Source organism: Penicillium cosmopolitanum, assembly GCF_028827165.1.
Source record: "Penicillium cosmopolitanum strain IBT 29677 chromosome Unknown utg000011l:1.0-3548175.0:1.0-3550911.0, whole genome shotgun sequence".
In the NCBI taxonomy this organism is placed as follows: domain Eukaryota; kingdom Fungi; phylum Ascomycota; class Eurotiomycetes; order Eurotiales; family Aspergillaceae; genus Penicillium; species Penicillium cosmopolitanum.
Genome location: NW_026622681.1, coordinates 1356544 through 1379210, shown reverse-complemented (window position 1 = coordinate 1379210; position 22667 = coordinate 1356544). Strand labels below are relative to the sequence as shown.

Sequence of the window (22667 nt, the reverse complement as noted above, 5' to 3'; positions counted from 1 at the left end):
CTTATTTCCCTGGTGTAATAGGGGATTGTAAATTGATGCAACTAGTGAATTTCAGTATTTCATGAGTTGGGGGCCGTTGAATGTGACATTGCTTCTGACAGCAGGACCTAGATACGGTGGAGCCTATTCCATAAAGTAAATCTATAAAAACAAAGTCTATCAAAATTATTCATTCCTGGTGTAGATATTCAATTATCTGGTCTCTGATAGAAGTTACTATGACCCATGGATGGTAAATAGAATAGGGTCCAACTTGAGTGCTAGCCTAATCCAGAAGCCAAGTGCGACTGACACAACCGAGAGGTGTTACTTTACTGTTGGGTGCTACATTATTCCTGGCAGCCTGATCTAGAGAGAGTGGGGTCTAAAGTAGGTTTATAAAAAGTAGACCTATGGAAGTAATTCATTCTTCATGCATAAATTAAATTGTTTAGTCTAGAGTTTAAGACTATGGATAGAATAGCCCCAGCTCGAGTGCGAATACAATGTAAAAGGGTTAGTTTGATGTAGATCTTATATTGTTCGCGGCGGCTGGGTCAAGATGGAGTCTCATTTCCAAGATGTTGCTCGAAAACGCCTCGGGGCTATGAAACAGACCTTAGAGTTATAGCTGAAGAAACTTATAGTTGGGGACTGGAAACCCCTAATATTGGGGCCCAATCAGACCCTGTCCCTGTGATTGACAAATATTCTTGCTATATGGAGTAATTTGGAGGCATTTGGCCCCTAAACACAGTATTGCATAGCCCCAGCGCTTTTACCTTCCAGGTTTGGGGTCCATTTTATCTCCACTTGCCGAGATTAACCTGACACGGCCATGTTTGAATCTAGCTAGAGCCCCAAAAGTAATTACCGTCACATTGTTTCGGTTAGCGGAAATCCTGGTATGTATTGCCAGCGAGATACAAGTAGGCCTAGGATATAATTCCGCTAGGATTCCCTCGAAGGGACTTCTTTTGGCCATCTATTGCGACCATTCTCTCCCAAAATGGCTCGCTTTTCCTTCTTGCTCCTGGCCACGACCTTGGTTGCCCAAACGGCGATGGCCTCGCCACGCAGGGTCAGCCCTTCATGCCCCCAGGTACGATTTATCGCCAACCCGCAGCCGCCCCAATCTGGATGCCCCGACGAGTATGTCACCCTACCTTTCTGGATTCGTCTCACTGACCAAGCACCAGAGATGATATGTGGAAGTGCGATGACTCGGACTGCGGCGGAGAAATCTCAGATAAACCTGGATGGTGCAAAAATATCTTAAAGGTCGCGTGTGACGGGTATTACAATGTTGAAAAGGATCAAGAAAGCACGAAGTTCAACGACCGGCGATGCCCATGCAAGTCCGAGAAGGCCCCCGAGTAGGTTTATCCCCTTTCCTCTCGAATGCATCTTCCAAAACGACCGATCTGATCGTGTTGACAGTGGTGGGACCGACGACGATGGCAGCGGCATCGTCATCATCCCCTTTCCCCTGGCGCCCCCTGGCTTTCTCGTTCCACCTGCGGGCGTTGGCAACCCAAAGAAAAAGGATAGCTGTCCAGAGGATTACACCGAGACCAAGTGCAAAGACTGCAAAGCGCAGAGTGGCTGGTGCACCGAGGGTCCGCAGATGGGATGCCCTTGTCTTGACGAGTGTCCAACCGGGAAGGACTTACCCGTATGCTCAGATGAGGGGTGCGTGGGAGGGGAGGATGACAAGTGCAGCGTAGTAAGTTGTTTGGTGTTCTATCGGGAAGGTGTCGGGGTCTAAAATGTTATAGGGTTATCACAAGGACTGCGCGTGCAAGAATGAATGCCCGGATGAAGATACGGTGATCCCATGCGACGACGACGACATCTGCAAAGGCAAAGATGAAAAGTGCACCGTGGTATGTCTCCTTTACTCGGTTATGGCGAAGGAAAAGGGTCAAGAAACGGTGCTGACTGATCTGGTAGGAGAAATATCATGACTGCAAATGCATATACAGTGCGGAGACATTCGGGATGTTTGGGGATCTCGGTTGGGTTCGCACCAAGCAGGAATATATGAAGCAAGCCCTGAAGGCCGTCGAGGGTGCAGACAAGCCAGATGTGGGATCGCGAGCCAACTGCTCCCCTCAAGATAAGAACCATACCACCATCGCGCGAGAAAGCTTGGTCGGTGCCGCCCGGGGCTACTGCCAGGGCGTAGACGGCGATCTGAAACGCACGCAGGATGACCCTAAGGGGCCTTATCTCAGCAACAAAGACAAGGGTTATGAGAAATTCTCCATCGGTATTGACTTTAGCGAGAAACAAGGCGGCTGTAAAGAGGCGAAGACCTATGAGCCTTCTTTTGATGACTGCCTCAGCAAATTGACTTCGATTGTGGATGACTGTATGTTCCATGCCCCCCCCCCCTTTTCGAATCTGTGATGTGGCTAACAGGTGCAGGTCAAACGGACTCTGGGGACAAGACAGGTGGAAGTCGGATCTGGAGTACTGACTCGGGCTGTATAGAGTATAGTATCATTGTCTATTCGGGCGAGTATACAGCGTATTGAACAAAGCGGGGAAAACTATGACACTCTGCCTTGATAAAGGCAGGATAACATACCTCTACACAGACATAGGATGGTGATAATCGGATAGTTTGACACAGGTTAACTATAAATGATTTCTACTACTTATTCTCAATTGGAATGAGCTCCTTGGTCCCAATTCTTTGCGTCCTAGTTCGCCAATAGTGCCTGTTCTCGATGCTACGTTACTCAACTTGCTTTTACCCTACCACATTCCTGAATATCCTCGTAGAACTTAACACTTGTAGAAGTATACCTATATATAACTAGTCTACGGAGTAGTACGATCAAGCAGACTGTAATTTCCCCACCCTACTTATAATACTGTCCTATAATCTCAAATGAGTCACGATCTTGCTTATCACTGTTGTACTATATTTCGTACTTGTTTCTCCCAGACTTTGAGAGTATTGTACTTGAATTGGTCACCTTGATTCCAGCTCATTTCCAATTTACCCGATTTCTGATCCTATCTTTTTCTTCTTGCTACGAATCATCAATTCTAGATTAGTATTGACATATTTGGAAAGATAGCTCAATATTCTGAATTGTCGATGGGAAGGGTAAAATAGGGCTATCTCAAAGTCCCCCGGGCCGGTGACAGTCCCATGCCGGGGTATGAAATTAACAAATTAAGAAATCTTTATCCGCGAAGATATCTTCTGTGTGGTTTAAGCCTGTTTGGTGAAAATCACGCATAGAAAACTGTGATAGACTTACCTAAATCGGTTAGATATGGCCAACAATCAAAATATCGGGAGGTTTTTCTCTGATGGGGCGGTCGGGTGATCGGGCTAGATTAGATCGGTGGTAAAATCTAGACAAAATCTAGGCCAAATCCAGGGGCTGTGTAGGCCGTGCCTGCAGCTAACCTTAGCTCCCCTCGGCTTTGCTGTGCCGAGTTGTTATTTTCGGTCTCGCCGTCTCATGACCAGCAAAGGGAACGAAAAAAAAAATTGCAAAAGGTCTAACCAGAAGTACATTAGGGGAATGAACAGAATCAAGATAAAAGAGTCCTCAATCACCAGTAAATCCAAATATCATCAGCATCAATTCAATTCACTTCCTCAATTACCAATACCAATTCCGGTTTATTACCACACACAAACCAACCCCAACCACCACATCTCAAATCTACAATGGTCGCTTTCCCTCACATCGGCGCTGGACCCTATGGCACCAGCCGCAAATCGCCCTATACCAGCACAACTGAGACCCCCAAGCTCGATGCAGCGGAAATTGAGGATATTTTCCAATCCATGAACAACTCCCAAAAGCAGGTTGCAGTCACACCGAGCTCCTCTAGCCGTTTCCGATGGTTCTCACGACAGTAAGATCAATCCATTTTTCATTATATAGTTACTCTTGATCCTTGCTAACCAATGTGTCTAGCGCCACTAAGAAATCCAACAGTGGCGGGAAGTCCGAGTCCAAGTAAGGGTTGTTCCAGTTGGCGGGCGCCACATCTACACCGAATATGCCTTTGCATTGGGGAGGACATTTTTAATTTTAACGACTAATTTTGATGGGAATATGTATAATAATATATGGATAATAATTGAAAAACAAACTTGAATATTCTAATGATTTTTTTTATTTTGAAATCTGGGGAAACACTAGTACTACTAGCCTCTAGGGCTTATTCACTAGGACTTCTTATCCAACCAGCGAGCGGTAATTCTTTTCCACAGCCTAATTCATACTATATCCAAAAAGGACATGCCCCACAGGGCTATCTATTCTGTGATACCTAGCGTGTTAATGGTACTTTTGAGGCCCTCCCGTTCTAGAGGTCTCTATCTGATCAAAACTGGCCCGAACGACAAAAGTAAGGTGGACTTATCCTGTTCAATATTATACAGTTTAAAAAGACCTTTGTACTATTTTATATTCTGTGACCCAAAATATTAAAGGAAGTTTTGTAAAGCCCGAGGCTGGCTAGCTCGAAGAGGAGAATCCGGATGCAAGTGGCTGCTGATTCAGTTTTATTTGTTTATGATTTTTTAGAGTTAATTGCTTTTGATCTGTAATTTAAATCGAGACACTGAAATATCTGAACATGAGGTATGAATAATCAAATGTAGAAAAGATTGGTGGGCGTCCACTGGTAACTACTAGTATTACTTGCTATAGACCAAGGCGTAAGCGATTCTTTCCGGGGCTATAAAGTGATCGGTGTTCACACCATTTCTTTGCCTCTTTACCAACTGGGGATCTCTGTTGTCCCCAAAACCACGGAGGAATTTGAGTAACAATGGATCCCGATGCATGCAGAAAACCAGCGAAAGTGTCCCCCTCGAAGAGTGTAATCTCTAGACGGCGTTGCCCAGAGCAGCTTTCGCAACTGAGAAGAAGCACCCAACCCTGACTCAGTCTGAGGCCAATTGAGGATATAATACAAGAGCTAATTTGGGATTGAGAATAAGAGTAACAGCCCAAGGGGAAGAATCCACAACGCAAGGAACTCCTACACCCGATAGTCATCCCAGACAGTTCGAGCAAGTTCTCTCAAGTCTTCCGGGGAGACCTCAATGTCACTTTCTCGGGGGCAATCTGCCCTGCGGTTGAATAAGTCTTCAAACGAGATTTGGATAGGGTAGTTATTATCGACGACTAAACGGTCCGTAGTCTTCGTTATCCAAACTACCCCCTTACGGCAAATTCTGCCTCGGTCATCTCGATGCCATTGTTCGACGCGAATATTCGACTTCTGAATACGGACAGTGAGGCAAGCATTCGCATTGCCGTCTCTCGGGCTTAACCAAAATCTAACGTCCGACTGTAGCTTCTTGTCGGCCTCCGAGTACGCAACCTCTAAGGCTATTGTTGGTCGATCAGGCTGACCAGGCGCTCTGCGCTTCGGGCCCCATCCGTAGTCTGGCTCCTTTGCTCTTTTTCCCCCGCCGCCCCATATCCTACTCCCCACGTATGTCTTGAGGGTGTTATTGAGGCCCATTGGTAGTATTGAACTCAGGATTATGTCGTGAAGTACTCCGCCAACGGAGCCATGGGGTACGCTGGGTATTTTGCTGAGTAATAGTCTCCCACTGAGGTTGATGGATGAAATGTATGTTGATATATTAGGATTTTCGGGGTTAATAATAGTATTAAAGGTATGAATATCGGTATCTTCACTGATCCGGAAGAGGAGGAACTCGTGGGGGATATCAAGTATAGTATTGAAACGAGTGGCTTGCGAGTTGATAATGTTCAAAAACTGGGATTCACTGCAAAGTGTGTATGTTTTGATCGATGGGAGTAGATCCTCGAGGAAGCTACGACCTAGATATTCCAACTCATCGCAGTCTTCGTCTGTCGTCATTACAGTCATGATTTTTCAGCAATTTAGTCCAAGAGACACGGGCAGGTAGTAAAGAAGGATGACAGGATTCAAGGCGTGGGGGAAAATCGATCAGGCTCAAGTTGGAAGAACCACTATCCGATCACATGAAGACCAGTATACTAGTATATATGACTTCATGATGACTATTTAAAGGAATACGGCGGAATATATGCAGTGGATTATAGAGGCACCTGTTGGAGCCATTTCCAATACAACCGGCAGTTGAAGCCGTAGCTGATTATATCCTTGGCATTTTGTAGGCAATAGTGGAAAATCATATCGCCTGCCACACTGGGTATTGTCAACAGTCGAATATCGGGAGATCTGACTGGTAAAAATAATGTCGTGATTTTTACCAGTCGATTAAGCTATGCATTGCAAGTTTGCATAATGAATAATGTCTTTGCATAATTTACGCCGGTGTGCATTTTCGGTGGTTGCTTACTACTGTAAATACTAACTAGTAGATGGATGATTTAATTTACTAGACGACTAATCAACAATGTCTCATAGATATGCCAGTGAACACCGTTAGTTACCAAGCTATTACTACTATCAATCTACACTGCTAGCACTAGCTCATTGGCATACGCAATAGAATTTATTATTTGAATACCCATTAAAACTGCTACTAGTAGTAAGCATATACGAGTACTCGTAAATCCCACTCCAAGATTCGGGCAACCATCGGGGCCGGGTTCCCCTTCCCCTTCCGCCGGGAGATGCCGAGGTAAATCTTGCGGTGTCCACTCTTTCCCTTCTCAACCTTTGCCTCCCAACAACTTGACTGGGTAGAGAGAGTGTCTTGCAAGTCTAGGCAGATCGTTCTGGAACAATGCGGCCTCCACCTTCTTCATTCTTTTCTTCCTCCGACATCCTCCTCCTCCCCCGATCCAAGCCTGCATCGCGCCTCCTGACTCAACGTCTCTCGGTAACATCTCCGCGACGCCTCGGACAACCGTTTACTCGCAGAACATACTCTACAGGTAAGATGGAGCAGATCCAATTCTACATCGCAACACTCGAAATCGATCCACCGATCTCCACTGATAACAATCTCACTAATGCATTGTGAATCGCAGAACCAACCGCCCCCGTCCATCCATCATCACCACCACCACCACCACCACCACCTCCGCCTCCTCCCCGATCGCGTCTCCGCCGAATCGCAGGCTTCACGACCATCGCCATCCTCGCCTTCACCGCAGGCCTAACCTACCAAACCAGCAAAACAGTCTCGCTCCTCATGGCCGCACCACCCGCAACCGCCGACGGTCTCCCCGTCTACACTCCGACGGACGAAATTGCCGCCGAGATCAACGAGAAACTCCGCACACACCCCGAAGCCGAGCGCCTACGCGCTAACCCCGACTTCAAAGAAGCCCGTCCCCACCTGAACATCCCCGAAGCCATGCGCGAGCGCATGCTCACAGCAGGTGCCCTCTCAGGACCGAACAAGATTGTCGTACCGCCCTACGTCTTCAGCGAGCGCGGCGGCAAGAGCATGGTCAGCCTGATGTATCTTGGTTCCGACGTGTGCGGACACCAGGGCATTGTTCACGGTGGACTGTTGGCTACATTGCTAGATGAGGGTTTTGCGCGATGCTGCTTTCCCGCAATGCCGAATAAGGTTGGCGTGACAGCGAATCTGAATATTGATTATCGGGCGCCCGCGCTGGCGAATAATTACTTTGCGCTTCGGGCGGAGACGGTTCGTCAGGAGGGGAGAAAGGCTTGGGTTGAGGGTCGCATTGAGACTCTTCCTGAAGATGGCAGTGAGCCCGTTGTGCTGGTTGAGGCGAAGGCTTTGTTCATTGAGCCTAAACAGGCGGCGGTAAGTTATGTTCCTTGTTCCTTGTTCCTTGTTCCTTGTTCCTCTAATTTCCTCCCCTGGTGGCGATGCGAGTGGCGAATGCTAATCTGATTCTTCATGTCGATAGGCTATGGCGCATCTGTACCGCGGGGCTACTGAGTAGATGGGTAGACTCATTCTTTTTTTCGTTTCATTTTCTATTGTTATTCTGTGTATAGCATGTAGACTAGGAGTATTAATGGACATTACTATGGAAACAGATAGAGTAATCAACCCTCTCGTATTCTCTTAAAGTACGGAAGATATCCACTTTGTATTGCGCAATCCCGCGATCGGCGTCCCGCTTGACGCGGCCCAGTTTCATGCCCCTCCACTTCCACGCCAATTCCCCTCCAAATCCCCTCCTTCACCTTCTTTTTTCTCCATTCGAATTCCCATTCCCCTTCATTCACACACATATCCCTCACAATGGCTACGTACGTACTCTATACTATACATCAACCCCGAGATATACCATATACCCTACTCTATATTAACAAAACCCAGCAACATCACCTTCCACGCCGCAGGCCTCACCCGCACCGAGCGCGAGACCGAGCGCAACCAGCGCGGTCTGACAATCTGGCTGACCGGCCTCTCAGCCTCCGGCAAGTCCACCATCGCCGTCGAGCTCGAGCGCCAACTCCTCCGCACCCGTAACGTGCACGCCTACCGTCTGGACGGCGACAACATCCGCTTCGGCCTGAACAAGGACCTCGGATTCAGCGAGGCCGACCGCAACGAGAACATCCGCCGCATCGGTGAAGTCGCCAAGCTCTTCGCCGACTCTGCCTCCATCGCTATCACTTCCTTCATCTCCCCCTACCAGAAGGACCGTGACTCTGCCCGCGCCCTGCACGAGACTCCCACCCCGGCGAGACTACCGGTCTGCCCTTCGTCGAGGTCTACGTTGATGTCCCCGTTGAGATTGCTGAGCAGCGTGATCCTAAGGGTCTGTACAAGAAGGCTCGTGAGGGTGTGATTAAGGAGTTCACTGGTATTAGTGCGCCTTATGAGGCGCCTGCCAACGCTGAGGTGCATATTAAGAATGTCGATATTTCTTTGCAGCAGGCTGTTGATCAGATTATTGACTACCTTGATTCCAAGGGATATCTTCCTCCTAAGAAGGAGTAAGGGTGATATGTCCGAATTGCATGGATGGGAAAAGAAAAGAATTTTTTTGGTTTGGGAGGACGCTGTACAGTGTGGATCAATGTTGAGGTGAAGTCTTTCTTCTTTCTAGATTCCCCGCAGACTGGCGCTGTATATATCGAAGATAGATGAAATTGCTTTGAAACATTACTCTGGAAGACAGATTTAAATGATTATTAGTAGGACTCGCAGTACTATAGTCTCAAGAGAGGTAATTCAAATTGATCATTGATCACTGATGACCACTCTCAACACACTACTAGCCTTCTTACACCTCATCCTTTCCCAAAAACTCCGTCGCCCTTTGCTGCTACACGTACAAATTCCCTGGCCCTTTGTCCACACCACGCAAAGTATTCCTTCTCCGCCCGATCCATGCGCCATGTTCCCCAGATACAGTGTGAATGCAGCTTATAGAACATGATTGAGAGAGCATTGAGCATTCACATCCAAGTTAGCCAAGTTACCCTATTAGAAGATTCGTCAGTTTATCCAATGTCCCTGGAATGTTCAATTATACGTTATACGGGTAAAGGGGCCATACCTTCGAAGCGGCCTCATGAGAGCAACAGTAAACTGCGCCAGTGTCACAACTCTCCCCAAGGGCCCCAGGCAAGACGTTACCCAGACTGATTAGACCACCCTTTCCATTTTCTTTGCATACAACACTTTGATCGCTTTCGCAGACATTGCCAGTCTCCTTGTCACAGGAATCGCACGGCTTGCTGGGAAGGGCCACGGCGACCATGGCGAACGCGAGAAGAGCTTGAATCATAGAGGTCTTCATGGTGGAGGATGATGAATGCGACGAATATATCGATCGGAGTCAGAACTTGAGCTTGAAGGAGGCTTGGAAATATGAGAAAATTTCAGACAATATTTGAAACTTATGTTTTAGTAGAAAGCAATTATTGCGCATGGGTAAGAATACCACAATATATACTACTGAGGGCCGTAGGAAAATGTAACCTTATGCAGCTTCCAAGGTTTTGATAAAGTTCCAAGGATAGTAACAATTCACACCTTGAATAACAATGTGAGCGTCCCTAGATAAGTGCAGATCATGATCGACATCACCAAGCCAATACTACGTGGTAGACGTCAGACAAGGAGCCCAGGAATCCAGGCTTAAACCTTCGAGTTGGAAAGAATGTTACACTGTAGCACTACAAGGATTGGATTTCTCCGAGCGGCCTGGTTTGCCTTGTGACTCAGTCAGTCTTTCTTGCTGTATATCATGTGGATAATCAACATGTGCTGCCAGGGATCCATGTTTCTTCCAACATGCCCAGGTGGAAGGCGAAACAGGGCGGGTCTCTACTATTAGTAGTGCGGACGATAGCTCAACCGAGTAGTAGTTATTCATCCATATCGGAGTAGTACATCAGAACAATCACATACTAACTAATTTCAATCTCCCACAACTCGATGGGCCAAGTACAAGATTCGAAGACCAAAAACCTCCAGTTTGGAATCCCAAAAATTAAATTGAAACAAAAAATACATAAAAATAAATGCTAGTTTGTGCTCGATGTACCTGGGTGTGGTATATGTACGCAACGATCTCCACGACAATCGAAGATCCCGAAAGCAAAAAGCCAAAGCCAAAGCTAAGCAAGAGAAAAAAACGTGAGCGGGCCTGCCCTCATCCCAATCTCGTACTCTGACCAGCAAAGCTGCTCAATTGAATTCAAATTCGTAGAACACATACGGCGTGTACTCCGCACTGCCCTCGCCTGCTCCGTGCATGTCTTGCGGGTCATCCCGCTGCACGCGACCCTTCTTGTCGCGGCCGAAGGCATTGCCGGCGAGGTAGGAGTACTTGTCGTCGAGGTTCTTCTTTGCTTTATCCGCTTGCTTGGAAGAGGGGGTCTAATTGGACGGGTTAGTTTTAGCTTAGCAGAGCGTGGCTTGAACACTGCAGCTGCAGCTGCACACATAAACGGAGGGGCAAAAGAAAGGGGGCAGAAACTTACCCTAACCAACGCAGAAACAAAGTCCAAAGGCAATCCATATCTCAGGACTGTCTCGACAAACACCCGGAGAACAAGCACATGAATCCAAACCATAACAGCCTCACTCCAAGCCGTCCTACCAAGACGAAGCGTCTCGCCCCAAACCTTGCGTTCATCACCACCAACACGCTCAACCTCTTTCCGCTCCTCTTCCTTGCCGCCTTCCACATACTTGAAGTCACGCGGAATCCACTTATTCTCACGGGCCTTGTGCACGAATTCGACGCTGTGCTTCTTGAACGTCGTCACAGCGTACAGGGTGAATTCGTTGTCCGAGGCGACTAGTGACGCAGAGCGCGGGACGACCATTGGTGCGACGGTCTCATAGTTCTTGAGAAACTCTTTCTCTTGGGAGTTTGGAACCGCGATCAGGTGCGTTTCGATGTACTCTGAGTCTTGGACGACGGTACGGGGGTCGACAATTGAGGCGAGGGATTTTGTGGAGAGGTTTCCTCTGCGGGTTGGCTGGATTAGCGGGGGTTTGGGATTGGATTGCGATTGCGATTTTGGCATTGGTAGACATCTCCTAGCTAGCACAGTGTGACGGAGAGACAGGGCAGGGGAAAACAAACGTTTGTTTGCGCTGCAGGGTTGCCAGCGTGTTCTTGACCTGGTTATATTGCGAGTATTTGAAACGGATGTCATTGTCGATACTGGCGCCCTCCTATAAATACGTCCAATTTAGTAAGTATATGTTCCCTCAATCTCCTTTTCCATTTGAATGGAACTGAGCTGTCCCCTTCTCAAGATAATTTGGTTGGGTTCCTCTGGCTCCCCGCCAAAGGCTATGTATGACATACCTTGTGTAAAAGATCAATCAACTCCGCAAGCGACTTATCCGCGCGATACTTAACCTTATTCCACTGGAATGTTCGAAGATACTGGTCAACCGGTTCTAAATGACAACCACAGCCACGCGGTTAGCTTGACCCGGCCACCTATTTTGCTCCGCTCCGCTCCGCTCTGCCCAGCTGCCAGCTGCGCACCTGGAGGGGAAAGGAAAGGAATCAACATACTGTCATTAACAACCATCATCCTCTCAATCTGTGCTTCATCACCATCAAGAATATTCCTCAACGCATCCGCAACCTTAGCCACAACACCCTGGCACTGGCTCTCAAGCTTAGCCAGTTCATCCGCCTGCTGGACCAGGGCGTCTAGGGTACCGATTTTGAATTCGGGGATTGAAAACGGGGCTACGCTGCCATTTTCCGGGGACACGGTGGTGGAAATTGCTTCAAGGGCGTCGTCGGCGTGGTGTGATGGGACGACGGAGGTCGGGAGGGAGAGGAGGAGGTATTTCGGGGTGGCCTTGGACATTTTTGCGGAGGTGGTAGGTTGAGGGAAAGGGGGGGAATAAGAAAAAGGAAAGACAGCAAGGAAGATTGTGGCCCTCCGGGCTAAGTTGAGGTGTAGTGAGGTGGAAAGAAGCTCGGAGAGGTGGTGGGAGATGGCGTGGGGGGGATTGGGGAGGAGCTTGGAGGTTCAACGGGTGATGGCGTAGGCGGTCATTTGATTGGTGGAGACACTCTCAGTGCACACTTAACATCATACTCCAGTGATACTAATCTACCTCAGTGAGATTATCCCCAAACACCAAGTTGGTAAATTAATTACATCCATCTACAGATGGAGGTTTAACCTTCAAGAGTTACAAAGCGATAACGAGAAATTCTGGCGAACTATACATAAACCAAGGATATTACCCTGACAACGCTTAATGCTAGTTAACTTGAAGAGAATGAATCTACACAAGACAAAACATGGACATAAAAGGACAAGAACCGCCCCAAAAAAGACTTGAAAAAAAATTAGAGCTTGGAGAGATGAGAGATGAGGACTTATTCCATTGGGGGAATACTCATCCGCAAAAGGCACCACTAGGCGCTGCGCTTTTGAAATGTGGCGAAAGAGCCCGAGGGGAGAATTGACTAGCTTCGATCCTGCGGAATATGGGAAGGACAAGATGAGACAGGATAGGATAAGACGGGACAAGACGATCGCAAAACAATCGCAAAATAACAAAACAAAAACAAGGGGATGAATGGCATAGCATGGCTGGGTAGGGTATCTGGATCGAGTGGGGAGTACTGATCGTGAACAGAGTGTAGTGAAAGGGGGAAGTGGAAAATGGTAGAATGTAGATATCAGGAAGCGGCGCGAAATAAAACAGAAAAGACAAATGACCAAAAAGAAGATTGGTATCTGTACAAAGTGCACCAACAGAGGAAAGACATCACGGGGAAGGGGGGAAGGGGGAAGGGAATTTGGGTTTGAAGGACGTCAATGATAAGAAAAAGTTGCAACAACTGCCACAAGAACTCATCAAAGAGACACCTGGCACCCCAATCCGAGCAGACCAATTCAAGATGAGCCAGAATCAAGATTGCAATAAGTGGGATTTGAGTGCGATGAAAACACCCCATGGGGTACGGGTTATTAGCCCTGCATGCCCTGGAAGATATCCTGACAATTCTCCACCAAGAATTTGAGAACATCGTTCTTCTTCTGCACATCTGTCATTTCACGAGCCAGACTCTCCGGTCGCATGATAGTAGGCGCAAAGACGACAGCGACATTCTGACTGGTCATAAGATTCTCGTCCTGTCGCTCCACCACGCGCTTCAGGTGGAAAATGAGGAACTCGAGCACATCACGGTGTACGCGGGGTAGCTCTTTCAGGTTTTCCACGAGATGCTCGACTCGGGCGGCAGTAGTGGGAATTTCCGCGTAATCAATAATCATATCGTAGACATCGTAGGTGATCAGTGGGGTGGGTAGCTTGCGGAAGTACTGTTTCAATGCGGATGTCACCGCGTGAATATCAAGGTCCGGGTCTGAAATATCGTAGTCAAATGGAGATCGTTCGAATCCTTCCCGAATGCCTTGAATAGCTGAGGCAGCACCAGACTTTCGATAGATACCTTCCATATCCATGCCTTAATTGGGTTAGAAACGATCTCACGCATACCCGAAGAGAGAGGGGGAAGGACAAACCTCGTAGTTCGACCTCTTGAATACAACGAGTGACGATGGCTGGAATGATACTCTTCTCATGCTCCATGCGAGCCTCGAGATCAGTTCCGAACAGCGCTAGAAATGGAAAGATTTTGTGTGAGTTATTTGCTTCCAATTCTATTTTCGTCACGAAGATCCACTCACTAGTGCCTGGAATCTCAGCCAGTGTGGGCACACTGTCGGCCTGCGACATCTTGCCTCCCTGCTTATTCCTCTGGTTTCCAAAGAAGCCAAAGCCCTGACGACTCGGGTCTTGAGTTTGAGAGCGAGGCAAGCCACCGGCTCCACCTTCCTGTTCACTACCCATGAAGGCTCCCTTCAAACCCTTCACACCCTTGGCCACGTTTTGACCACCCTTCTTCCAGTTAAACTTGCGCGGCTGGCCCTTGCGGATACTAACCACTTGTGGACCGGGAACGACCGTCGCGGTTGCAGGCTCACCCTCGTCACCGATGTGCGCAGTAGACACGGAGGTGGGGAAATCATGGAAAGACGGTTTGATATGCTCAATCGATGGGATTGATCCGCCCTTGTTATGAGAGATACCCAGTCCGTTTGGTCCGCGGTGGCCCTCTGGGTTATTCTTGTACAACTCCTGGATCTGGTGGACCAATTGGTTGTTGAGCTCGGCCAATTGGGCATTCTTCGACGAGAGCTGTTCGAACTCTTGGAAGCTCTTCTCCTTCTGGCGAGTGATGCTGCCAAGCTCCTCATTCAGCTCATTACGCTTTTGGATCAATTCCTCAATCTGCGGGGTGTACGACTCCTTCAGCTTGTGAATGGCTTCAGCCAGCTCTCGTAGAACATGGTTCGAAAGTTTGGCCAGGTCCAGGGGTTGGCCGGCGTTTCCACGCTTCTCTGCTTCGATATGGTCCGTAAGTACTGTGAGCTCTCGCAGAACGATCTCCTCTGGGCATCGAGGACAACCATGGTGGATCGCTTCTCTGAAAGTTCGGTGTTGACCTGCTTGACATCTGCGGTGGCACGGAGAGCATTCTCCATTTCCGAGATGCGCTGACGTTCCTTTTGCAGTTCATTCCGGAGCCAGGAAATCTCCTCGTTTTGGGCAATGCTGGCGGTTGGGCTAGCCACCTCGGGTCCGACTACATTCGTATTAGTCGGTGATCTTGGAGATCTCCCTTCCTTGCCGAGCCTCACGCTCTTCTCGCTGAAACTACGGCCATGACGAACAGAGTTGGAGACGCGGCGAAAGAAGGAATCACTAGGTGGCAGGTCGATATCTGAAAACTCACTTCCGGGGTAGCGCGCGATAGACGGCGAACCTGCGCCATCCAGCTGTCGCTGGGTATCCGAGATGGGGGTAGTGATTGATGTGTTGATGCTTTGTTTCGGTTGTTTCAGGGACCCATCCAGCTTGGGGGATCCAGCGTAAGTCGAAGATGCAGGGGATGCACCGACCTCCTTCCGGGGAATTGAATGGAGCTTGCTTTCCAGAGAGTCGCCCCGCTTGGGTGGGTAGGCCGACTGTTGCGAACGTGCTGATTCCATCGAAGTATGATCGTGTAGTCTACGGAGTTCGTTCGAGGGACGCACCGCCGGCTCCTGGGGCACAGATCGGGTGATTTCTGCCGTTGCTTCTTTGGACCTAGTACTGTCAGGGCTTGTTGCGCCGGAGAAGGCGCTTGTCTCTCTCAGGGCCAGCGGCAGATCCGATCGAGAGCTACGGGCTGACTCTGTCCGTCCAATCTTTGAAATGGTGGCGTCCATGCTGGCAGTGAATGACTTGGCTGTACCGTTCACTCCATCGGTATCGCGTCGGTTTGTATCATCACTCTTGTCCCATCCTTTCTCTTGGTAGGCTATGTGCGGGGAAGGGTGCTCTGATGATGCACGAGAGGGAGGCTCCAGGGAGAAGGAGGCTCGTACTGAAGACTCACCCGAACGAACCTGTCCAAAGTAATCTCGAGGCAGCTCCTGGGTGATCTGGGGTTGCGCGCGGGACGAGGATCGCTGGCTTGCGGAGGGGTCAAATGCGAGAGGGATCAAGAGCTCGCCACCTGCGTCTGAGTTATCGGCAGTGGTGGTGGTGTTGGTATCGCGTTGCGCACTGATCTGGCGACTGCTACGATATGTGCTTGAAGGGAGAAGAAGGTTGTCGTCTGCGCAGAAGGGTAGTCGTTGTCAGTCGTGATTGCCTTTGCAGATGAAACGGGGAGGGGAAACGGAATAGCAAAGAAGTGAGAGAAAGAATGAGGGAGAACGAGTGAACTAGCTTTGTGGCTTCCTTACCTGCAGCTGCCGGCTCAGACGCTGCTGTATCGGGCCGGTTTTCCACGGCGATTTCGGCGAATGCTTCCGTGTGTGTCTCGTCAATGGAGCGAGTCTCCTCCATGCTTGGGGGCAACGAAGGCAGGGACTTATCATACTTTGTCCCTGGCCCCCCCTGGTTTTTTGGCGGCTGCATTGGCTTTTTTCTTTCGTCTTCGCTGCATGAGCGATTCATGACAATCCATACAGAAGATGCCCTGGGATGTGCGCGCATAGCGCAGGTTTTCGATCTTTCTCTTGCAGTTGCGGCATCGGAAGCACTGAGCACAGAAGGCCTGATCACCGGTGAGGATGGCGAGATCCTCAATTTTGTTACCGCAGGAGTTGCAACTATAGGTACAGTTGCTACAGATCAAGGAACCGTCGCCGAGGAGGAGTAGATGGGCGTCGGAGTCGAGGAGGGTGCTGCAGGTGCTGCAGCGGAAACAATCGATATGCCATCTTTGGCCAGCTGAAGGTGGATGTATATTAGAGAAGGGTCTGAGACGAGGAGACAAGTGGGCTGGAGTGCTACTTACACAGCTCAAAAGCTTTGCCTTCTTCCAAGATCTAGAGTAGAGTGCGGTCAGAGTGAGTTGTTCTCCCAACAGCACCTCCCAAGACAAGAACCATACCTCTCCACAGCCCATGCAAGGGAAGGGGATGTCCTCCTGCTCCATAGGAGACTCCGGATGTATCACCGGTGACTCCATCTTGAAACGATCGAGGTGTGTTCGAGGTCAAATCCAGCTCCCGCTGCTTTGTCGACGGTTATGGCAGTCTGGCGCAGACGAGTCTCAAAGCGAAGAAGCTCGGCGAAGAGAGGTGGCAGAAGGGAAAGAGACGAGACACGCGTGCGCGTGTGCGGACATGCGTTCGCGCTCTGGGGGAGAGCACTGGCACTAGGCGCTGGGACTTGGACTTGACGATTGTTGTAAGGTGGAGACACAATGGAGAAGGATGCGCGGGATCGGAGGCGGAGGGGGAATGCGACAAGGACAGGGGGGGTTGATCGGGTAATCCGAAAGAAAGAAAAAGACGGGCACTAAAGCTCAGAGCTGCTAATGGATTAGCCAAAGTTGAGCAGGGCAGCACACACACAAACCCGGCTCCATCATCCGTTTAAGCGTGAGACATGGCCCCTGGATGGTTCCAGTGTTGCTGAGAAGGGGGGGGGCGGTTCCGACTGAAATGAGGGCGATTTGGGAGTGGACGGGGAGGAGGGGGGAGGGGGGAATTGGATAGGTTTAGACCGATCGGGGAGGATCTCACATAGACGAAAGAGCTGAGGCGAGTCGAGAAGAGCAACGCAGTAGAGTGGTACTGGTTGTTTCAAGTAAAGAGGCGCGGGTGTTGTGACAAGCGCAGGCGAGATGGGGCTGCCCCTCGCGGCGGTTCACACACTTTCAGTGGAGATGTGTAGTGCGGTGGTGGTATGGGGAATAGGGATGGATAACAATGGTCATAAAAATAAGAATGGAAATAAGAATAAGAATAGGAAACTGGAAGCAAAGCCAACACCGCACCAAAGAAAGAGGAAGTCGGGCACCAGGAGGGGGAAAGGAGAGATGGAGATGGAGATGGACTGGACTGGACTGGAGGGAGAGATGAAGTGGCAGAACTCCCCACTCCATCCTTCATTACAACGCAGCAGTGTTATTACAATTATTATAATTATTATATTATATTCTTAGGTACATTACAGAGTATTATTATTTATCTGAGCATCTATCCTATTATTATACTACTTGTATTCTAATTCCACAGCCAGGAGGCCTCACTTCGATAACTACTACTAGTACTACTAGTACTCCATACTAGTCCAAGTATAAATAGAGCCTGGAGCCAGCTGGGCAGATATCTCCCACACCAGGGGACATTGACCTTCCCAGTCTAGTCTGGTCAGCCCTGAAGACCAGTCCACCTGGTCCAGTCCAAGCTCATTTTAATCAACCAACCAACTTAATTCGCTCAGGCCGTCTTGTTTCAGAATGGCCCTGAAACGCACGGGGTCACGTGTCGATCATTGTGGCGGTGGAGAGAAATGAGATGCAATTAGACATGGGTATTCCTCTTTATTGTATTAATTAATCGTTAAAGAGTAGCAATGAGTGATAAATCTCACTTGGCATCAGCATCATCCAAGTGGCTTGTGATCATCAGCTGTTAACTGCGACATGGATAGTAGTAGTACTCCATAGTACATGAATATATCCAGCCCGCCTCCCTGCCCCGCTCTGACCATGTTTCGACCCATGGACGAGAAGACGACTCAGGCCTTGTTTCACCTCATCCGATCCGACAGGGCTGTACTCAACGTGGCCTTGGCCCTGGCCCTTACATTATTCGGCGAGGCTGTGAATAGGGAGCCTAGCCACAGCCCCATCACCCCCATCACCTGCCACTGGAGTGTACTCCGTAAAAGGGGATATAGACAAACGGAGAACCAACCAAAACAGAATAGAAATCCTAATAATCATAGCCCACGCCACGGCCTTTTTTCTCTGTTACTCCGTACTATACTGGGATTTATTTGCAGCTCCCTCCTCCCTCCCCGTTTCATCGTCCCGCGGTGGAGATGAAATCATGATGAGACGAACTGAGAACAGACCGGGTGTTTCTGAGACTCGGACTGTTTGCAAGTTGCTCTGGGTTTTGGGTCTGCGTTTACTTTTAGTAGTTAGTACCTACTCGTGTGCGAGTTGAATGATGAGTCGGGGATTTCTTTCCTTCCCTCCCTTCCCTCCCGTCCCATCGGCCTACCAGTGGGTCTAGGTCGAGTCAAGGTCGAGGTCTGGGTCTAGGGATGGATGGCTGCTACGGAGTAAATGGTCGGTGGAAAGCTCGGGGCAAGGGTGATCTTTTCTATAATTATCTTCAAAGAGGGAGGTCGAGAGTTGGTGTGGTCTAGACACCGCCTAGTACGGAGGTTAAATGCACAGACACATCATGGATGAATTGGTTGGCTTAAGTATGAGTAGTATTGTGAGGTTGAGATTTCTACTTTTCGATGCCTAAGCTGAAAATCTGCACGACACTTGATGTCTGATGTTGATACCTAATGACCATGGGCTCTCCACACTGCTGTACTCTGTCTATCTCATGGGATGTAACATGCTGACCAGGAGGAGCAGCTGCAGCTGCAGGTAGGTCTTCCATCAGGGATCAAATATGATATAATTGAACACAAGACCACATCGCGAGAATTCAACGATTCTCACTTCACTCCATTTCCGGGGCGGAGTGAATAAGCGGGGTATGGATATGGGTATCTGGAGCCATCTCCCAAAGAGCAACTTCGCTGCGCAAATCTCTTTCTGGGCTCCACCCAACTTGCACCGGGTGCGGAGATGGTTTTTTCATATCTCTTTCTTTCTTTCGTAAAAACATGTACTCATTCAATTCGGGGAGCAGATCAGGTCGGTTGGCCGTCGAGGTGTTGTAGGCGGTCTTGGATTGCGCTCGGATCATCGTGTCCTTCTTCGTTCTTGTATTCTTGCAGAACGATTGTCCGCATGAGTCGGCGTGGTGCTCGGCGGCCCGTAAAAAGCTCAAACTGAGCGAATCCCTGCTCGGGTAGGACGTCCAGACCGTCTAGTGCGACCCAGCCCCGATGAGACAAGGCTCGGATTTGTTTCATCAAGGGGGTGTTCAGAGGTTTGTAGGCCAGCTGGAGAATGAAGTTAGTTCGTGGTCCGAGGATGTTAAATGGCTGGGTGATCAACTTACGTCGACTACAACACCGCCCGTTGGGCTTTCGAGCCATTGAGTAGGGACGTTGAAATTTGGCGCGGGCTGTCCACCAATGCTATGCGCTGGGATGCCCGACACAATGATTGTCGGTTGTTTGTAGGCCGCAGGCCATGGGTCACTTGCTGAGCTGAGTGTGCTTACTCGGGGACGCCCCCCTGCACGACTCTCATCGCTGGAGAACAGCTCTTGCCTGTTATAGTGGTGGGCAAGCTTCTCTGCGTTGGCAAGGGTGCGGTTATAGACAAAGATGTTCTCCACGCCAAGATGAATCAACGAGTATACTGCGGCACGCGCCATACCGCCGGATCCGATGACAAGTCCAGTCGTCGTAGGGCGCACCGCATTGGCCGGTGAAAGACCCCTGCGAATGCAGTTGCAGATTCCGATCCAATCGGTGTTATCGCCGTGGATCCCCTTGATAGGACCGGCCCGACACTTCTCGATGTAGATAGAGGATTCGTGGGAGAGATGAGGGTCCGCGTCATCATTATTGCGGATTGGGATGAGAGTATTGACGGCTCCAATTGCCCGTGCGTGTGGGGACATGGAGTGGAGAAGAGGGATGACTTCGGTTTTATAAGGCAGACTGACACTTGACCCGCCAAAGAATTGGTTCTCGACGAGGTTGTTCAAGCCGCGAAGTGTGGATGATTGGAAAATGGTATACTGGTGAGGCATGCCGCATTTCTTGAATGCTGTGTTGTGCATGGCAGGCGACATACTATATTCGACATTGGCTCCGAAGACAAAGAATTGCATCGGATCTAGGGTGAAGGAGCTGAAGAGTGCTTGCTGGGCCTCGCGAGCGGTGATACTCGGCCGTAGAAGGGTTGGGCTTTCGTGAATGAGGGAGGGGTGTGTAACAGGAGTGAGAGTAGGGTTGAAGCAGCGGGATCTGCGACCCAAGGGTCCTGTGTTATAAGCGATGAGAGGAAGGGAAGATACGGGAAAGCTTTCGATCCGGTGTCGGAATCGCTGCAAAGCAGCGCCATCCTGGATACTCTCAGCCGGTTGACATAATCGCACCACATTGCACCCAAGTCGCTTCGCACGCTCGTAGACCTTCATGTATTCATCTCCGTCCCAGCCTCCGGGTAAAGGCTGGTATGCCTCGAAATGGCCGATGATCTTTGTGGTTCCTCTTGAGCTGATGATTTGAGAGAGAATATGATCATCCCGGGACAAGTCGACGGTCAGAAAGCTAGGGCCAAGTCGCAGTCCATGGCGGACAAGGTTGAGATAGGTTTCATCGGTGATTCGAGAGTTGGGTATGGGCGAGGAAGACCCCCGAGGTATGATATAGCTTTCCACGTGGTAGACTAGAGGCACAATGATATTCCTTCGAATCGTGGCCGCCATCTGACTGATGCTATCTGCGAGGTTGGAGTCGGCACCCATTTGGTCCGGGGGGCTAGTGACGTCGATGACCAACTCAAAGGCATCGACGGTGAACTCCAAGTCCTCTATGTCTAAATCTCGTTCGCAGAGGGCAGAGAATGGAACCGAAATTGCGGAAGTGTAACGCCTCGTTTCGACGGGGATTAATGAGAGCGGGAAGGAAGCATGTTGGCGTCTCATTTCGGTGGTATCGCCGGTCACAAAGGCGATGAAGCTGAGGAAGTCACGTTGAACTCGTTTTAATGTTAGGAACGGAGTGGCAGTTTGTGGTCGCTGATCCCATTTCGGCCCGGGAGATGGGTCGTGGCCGTCCTTGGCCTCCTGCTCGCTGCTGGAGGTAGAGGTGGCGGCGGGGGCCTCCGAAAGATTGAAGAATTCCAGATTCGAACAGCCTCGGTAAATTGGCCCGGAGAGCTCTAGGAAATGGCGAACCTTTTGTGTATCCCACGCTTTCAGATATGACTGGACGCTTTCCGGATCTCGGGTGATGTGGACGACCGGGTGTGTTTGCGCATATTCTCGTAGCAGTCGCTGCCCACTGCGCTCCATTGATCCCGCACCACACGCAATCACGCAGCCCTCTTGATTGTCGGCCAGCATTGACTCAAAGACTCGAGCCTCTTGCTGGCGATAGACGGCGTGATCATTATCCTTCTTGAACATGGCACGGGAGCAGCCAACCATCTGTTGAAAATATCGGTCGGCATCGATCAAGCGGCGGCCGGACGCAGCAGCCAGTATGACGGCTAAGCTGGACTTTCCAGTTCCGCGAATGCCGATGAGCACGACGGATGCCTTGGGGGTGAATTTGCGGGGAGTCTGGAGGGGGCCATTGTCGAAGAGAACCGGAGAGCCGCGGTTGGAGTGCAGTTCGCGCGGGGTGGTGTGGCGGGTGAAGGAGTCGCTGTGAGGATCGGGCTGTTCACTCGACCTTCGTGAACTAGACTGTGATCGAATAATCTGCCATGAAGCTAGTCCGGCGGCGTGCTTCCTCGGGCCATCGTCGTGGTCGGTCTCGTACAGTTTGCGCTTTGGCGGACGCACCAGGATAGACATGTCGTGGATTTGGGAGGGGGGAGGGAGGAGGAGGGAGGAGGAGGAGGAGGAGGGGGAGAGACAAGTGGTTGAAGGAGGAAATATCAGATGCCCATAGTGAAAGTGGAGAGTGTGTGGTGATCAAGGAGGATAAAACAGGGCAGAGTAAGAGAGGGTAAGCCAAGCTGGTGGGTTTGGGGAAAGAAGAAAGCCCAGGGAATTTAGAATTAGGTAAAGGGTGGGTTTCGCGGTTTTGCGGGGGAGAGAGCGGCTCCTGCGCTTCGCTGAGTGACTTG

The 22667-nt window shown here is 49.8% G+C and overlaps 8 protein-coding genes across 8 annotated transcripts; 3 read left to right on the top strand and 5 right to left on the bottom strand.

Moving 5' to 3' along the window:
- Window positions 1-988: 988 nt before the first annotated feature.
- On the top strand, window positions 989-2519 carry N7509_012001 (uncharacterized protein; the record flags this gene model as incomplete). The annotated part of the gene is made up of 6 exons (XM_056636638.1): window positions 989-1131; window positions 1179-1355; window positions 1420-1705; window positions 1758-1865; window positions 1933-2353; window positions 2410-2519. 6 exons carry the CDS (start codon window positions 989-991, stop codon window positions 2517-2519), a joined length of 1245 nt encoding a protein of 414 aa, XP_056482668.1.
- Window positions 2520-3676: 1157 nt separating this feature from the next.
- On the top strand, window positions 3677-3975 carry N7509_012000 (uncharacterized protein; the record flags this gene model as incomplete). The annotated part of the gene is made up of 2 exons (XM_056636637.1): window positions 3677-3867; window positions 3930-3975. 2 exons carry the CDS (start codon window positions 3677-3679, stop codon window positions 3973-3975), a joined length of 237 nt encoding a protein of 78 aa, XP_056482667.1.
- A 1029-nt stretch (window positions 3976-5004) lies between these two features.
- On the bottom strand, window positions 5005-5859 carry N7509_011999 (uncharacterized protein; the record flags this gene model as incomplete). The annotated part of the gene is made up of 1 exon (XM_056636636.1): window positions 5005-5859. One exon carries the CDS (start codon window positions 5857-5859, stop codon window positions 5005-5007), a length of 855 nt encoding a protein of 284 aa, XP_056482666.1.
- Window positions 5860-6715: 856 nt separating this feature from the next.
- Window positions 6716-8866, top strand: N7509_011998 (adenylyl-sulfate kinase; the record flags this gene model as incomplete). Its single annotated transcript, XM_056636635.1, is given in 4 exon segments — window positions 6716-6866; window positions 6963-7689; window positions 8240-8618; window positions 8636-8866. 4 exon segments carry the CDS (start codon window positions 6716-6718, stop codon window positions 8864-8866), a joined length of 1488 nt encoding a protein of 495 aa, XP_056482665.1.
- A 429-nt stretch (window positions 8867-9295) lies between these two features.
- N7509_011997 (uncharacterized protein) lies at window positions 9296-9671 on the bottom strand (the record flags this gene model as incomplete). The annotated part of the gene is made up of 2 exons (XM_056636634.1): window positions 9296-9352; window positions 9429-9671. 2 exons carry the CDS (start codon window positions 9669-9671, stop codon window positions 9296-9298), a joined length of 300 nt encoding a protein of 99 aa, XP_056482664.1.
- An 893-nt stretch (window positions 9672-10564) lies between these two features.
- On the bottom strand, window positions 10565-12219 carry N7509_011996 (H(+)-transporting V1 sector ATPase subunit C; the record flags this gene model as incomplete). Its single annotated transcript, XM_056636633.1, has 5 exons — window positions 10565-10756; window positions 10861-11425; window positions 11472-11563; window positions 11700-11794; window positions 11916-12219. 5 exons carry the CDS (start codon window positions 12217-12219, stop codon window positions 10565-10567), a joined length of 1248 nt encoding a protein of 415 aa, XP_056482663.1.
- Window positions 12220-13338: 1119 nt separating this feature from the next.
- N7509_011995 (uncharacterized protein) lies at window positions 13339-16898 on the bottom strand (the record flags this gene model as incomplete). The annotated part of the gene is made up of 7 exons (XM_056636632.1): window positions 13339-13838; window positions 13897-13992; window positions 14062-14824; window positions 14881-16037; window positions 16168-16536; window positions 16725-16755; window positions 16821-16898. 7 exons carry the CDS (start codon window positions 16896-16898, stop codon window positions 13339-13341), a joined length of 2994 nt encoding a protein of 997 aa, XP_056482662.1.
- Window positions 16899-19600: 2702 nt separating this feature from the next.
- N7509_011994 (putative quinate pathway repressor protein QutR) lies at window positions 19601-22392 on the bottom strand (the record flags this gene model as incomplete). The annotated part of the gene is made up of 2 exons (XM_056636631.1): window positions 19601-19855; window positions 19915-22392. The coding sequence occupies 2 exons, from the start codon at window positions 22390-22392 to the stop codon at window positions 19601-19603; spliced, it is 2733 nt and encodes a 910-aa protein (XP_056482661.1).
- Between the last annotated feature and the right edge of the window lie 275 nt (window positions 22393-22667).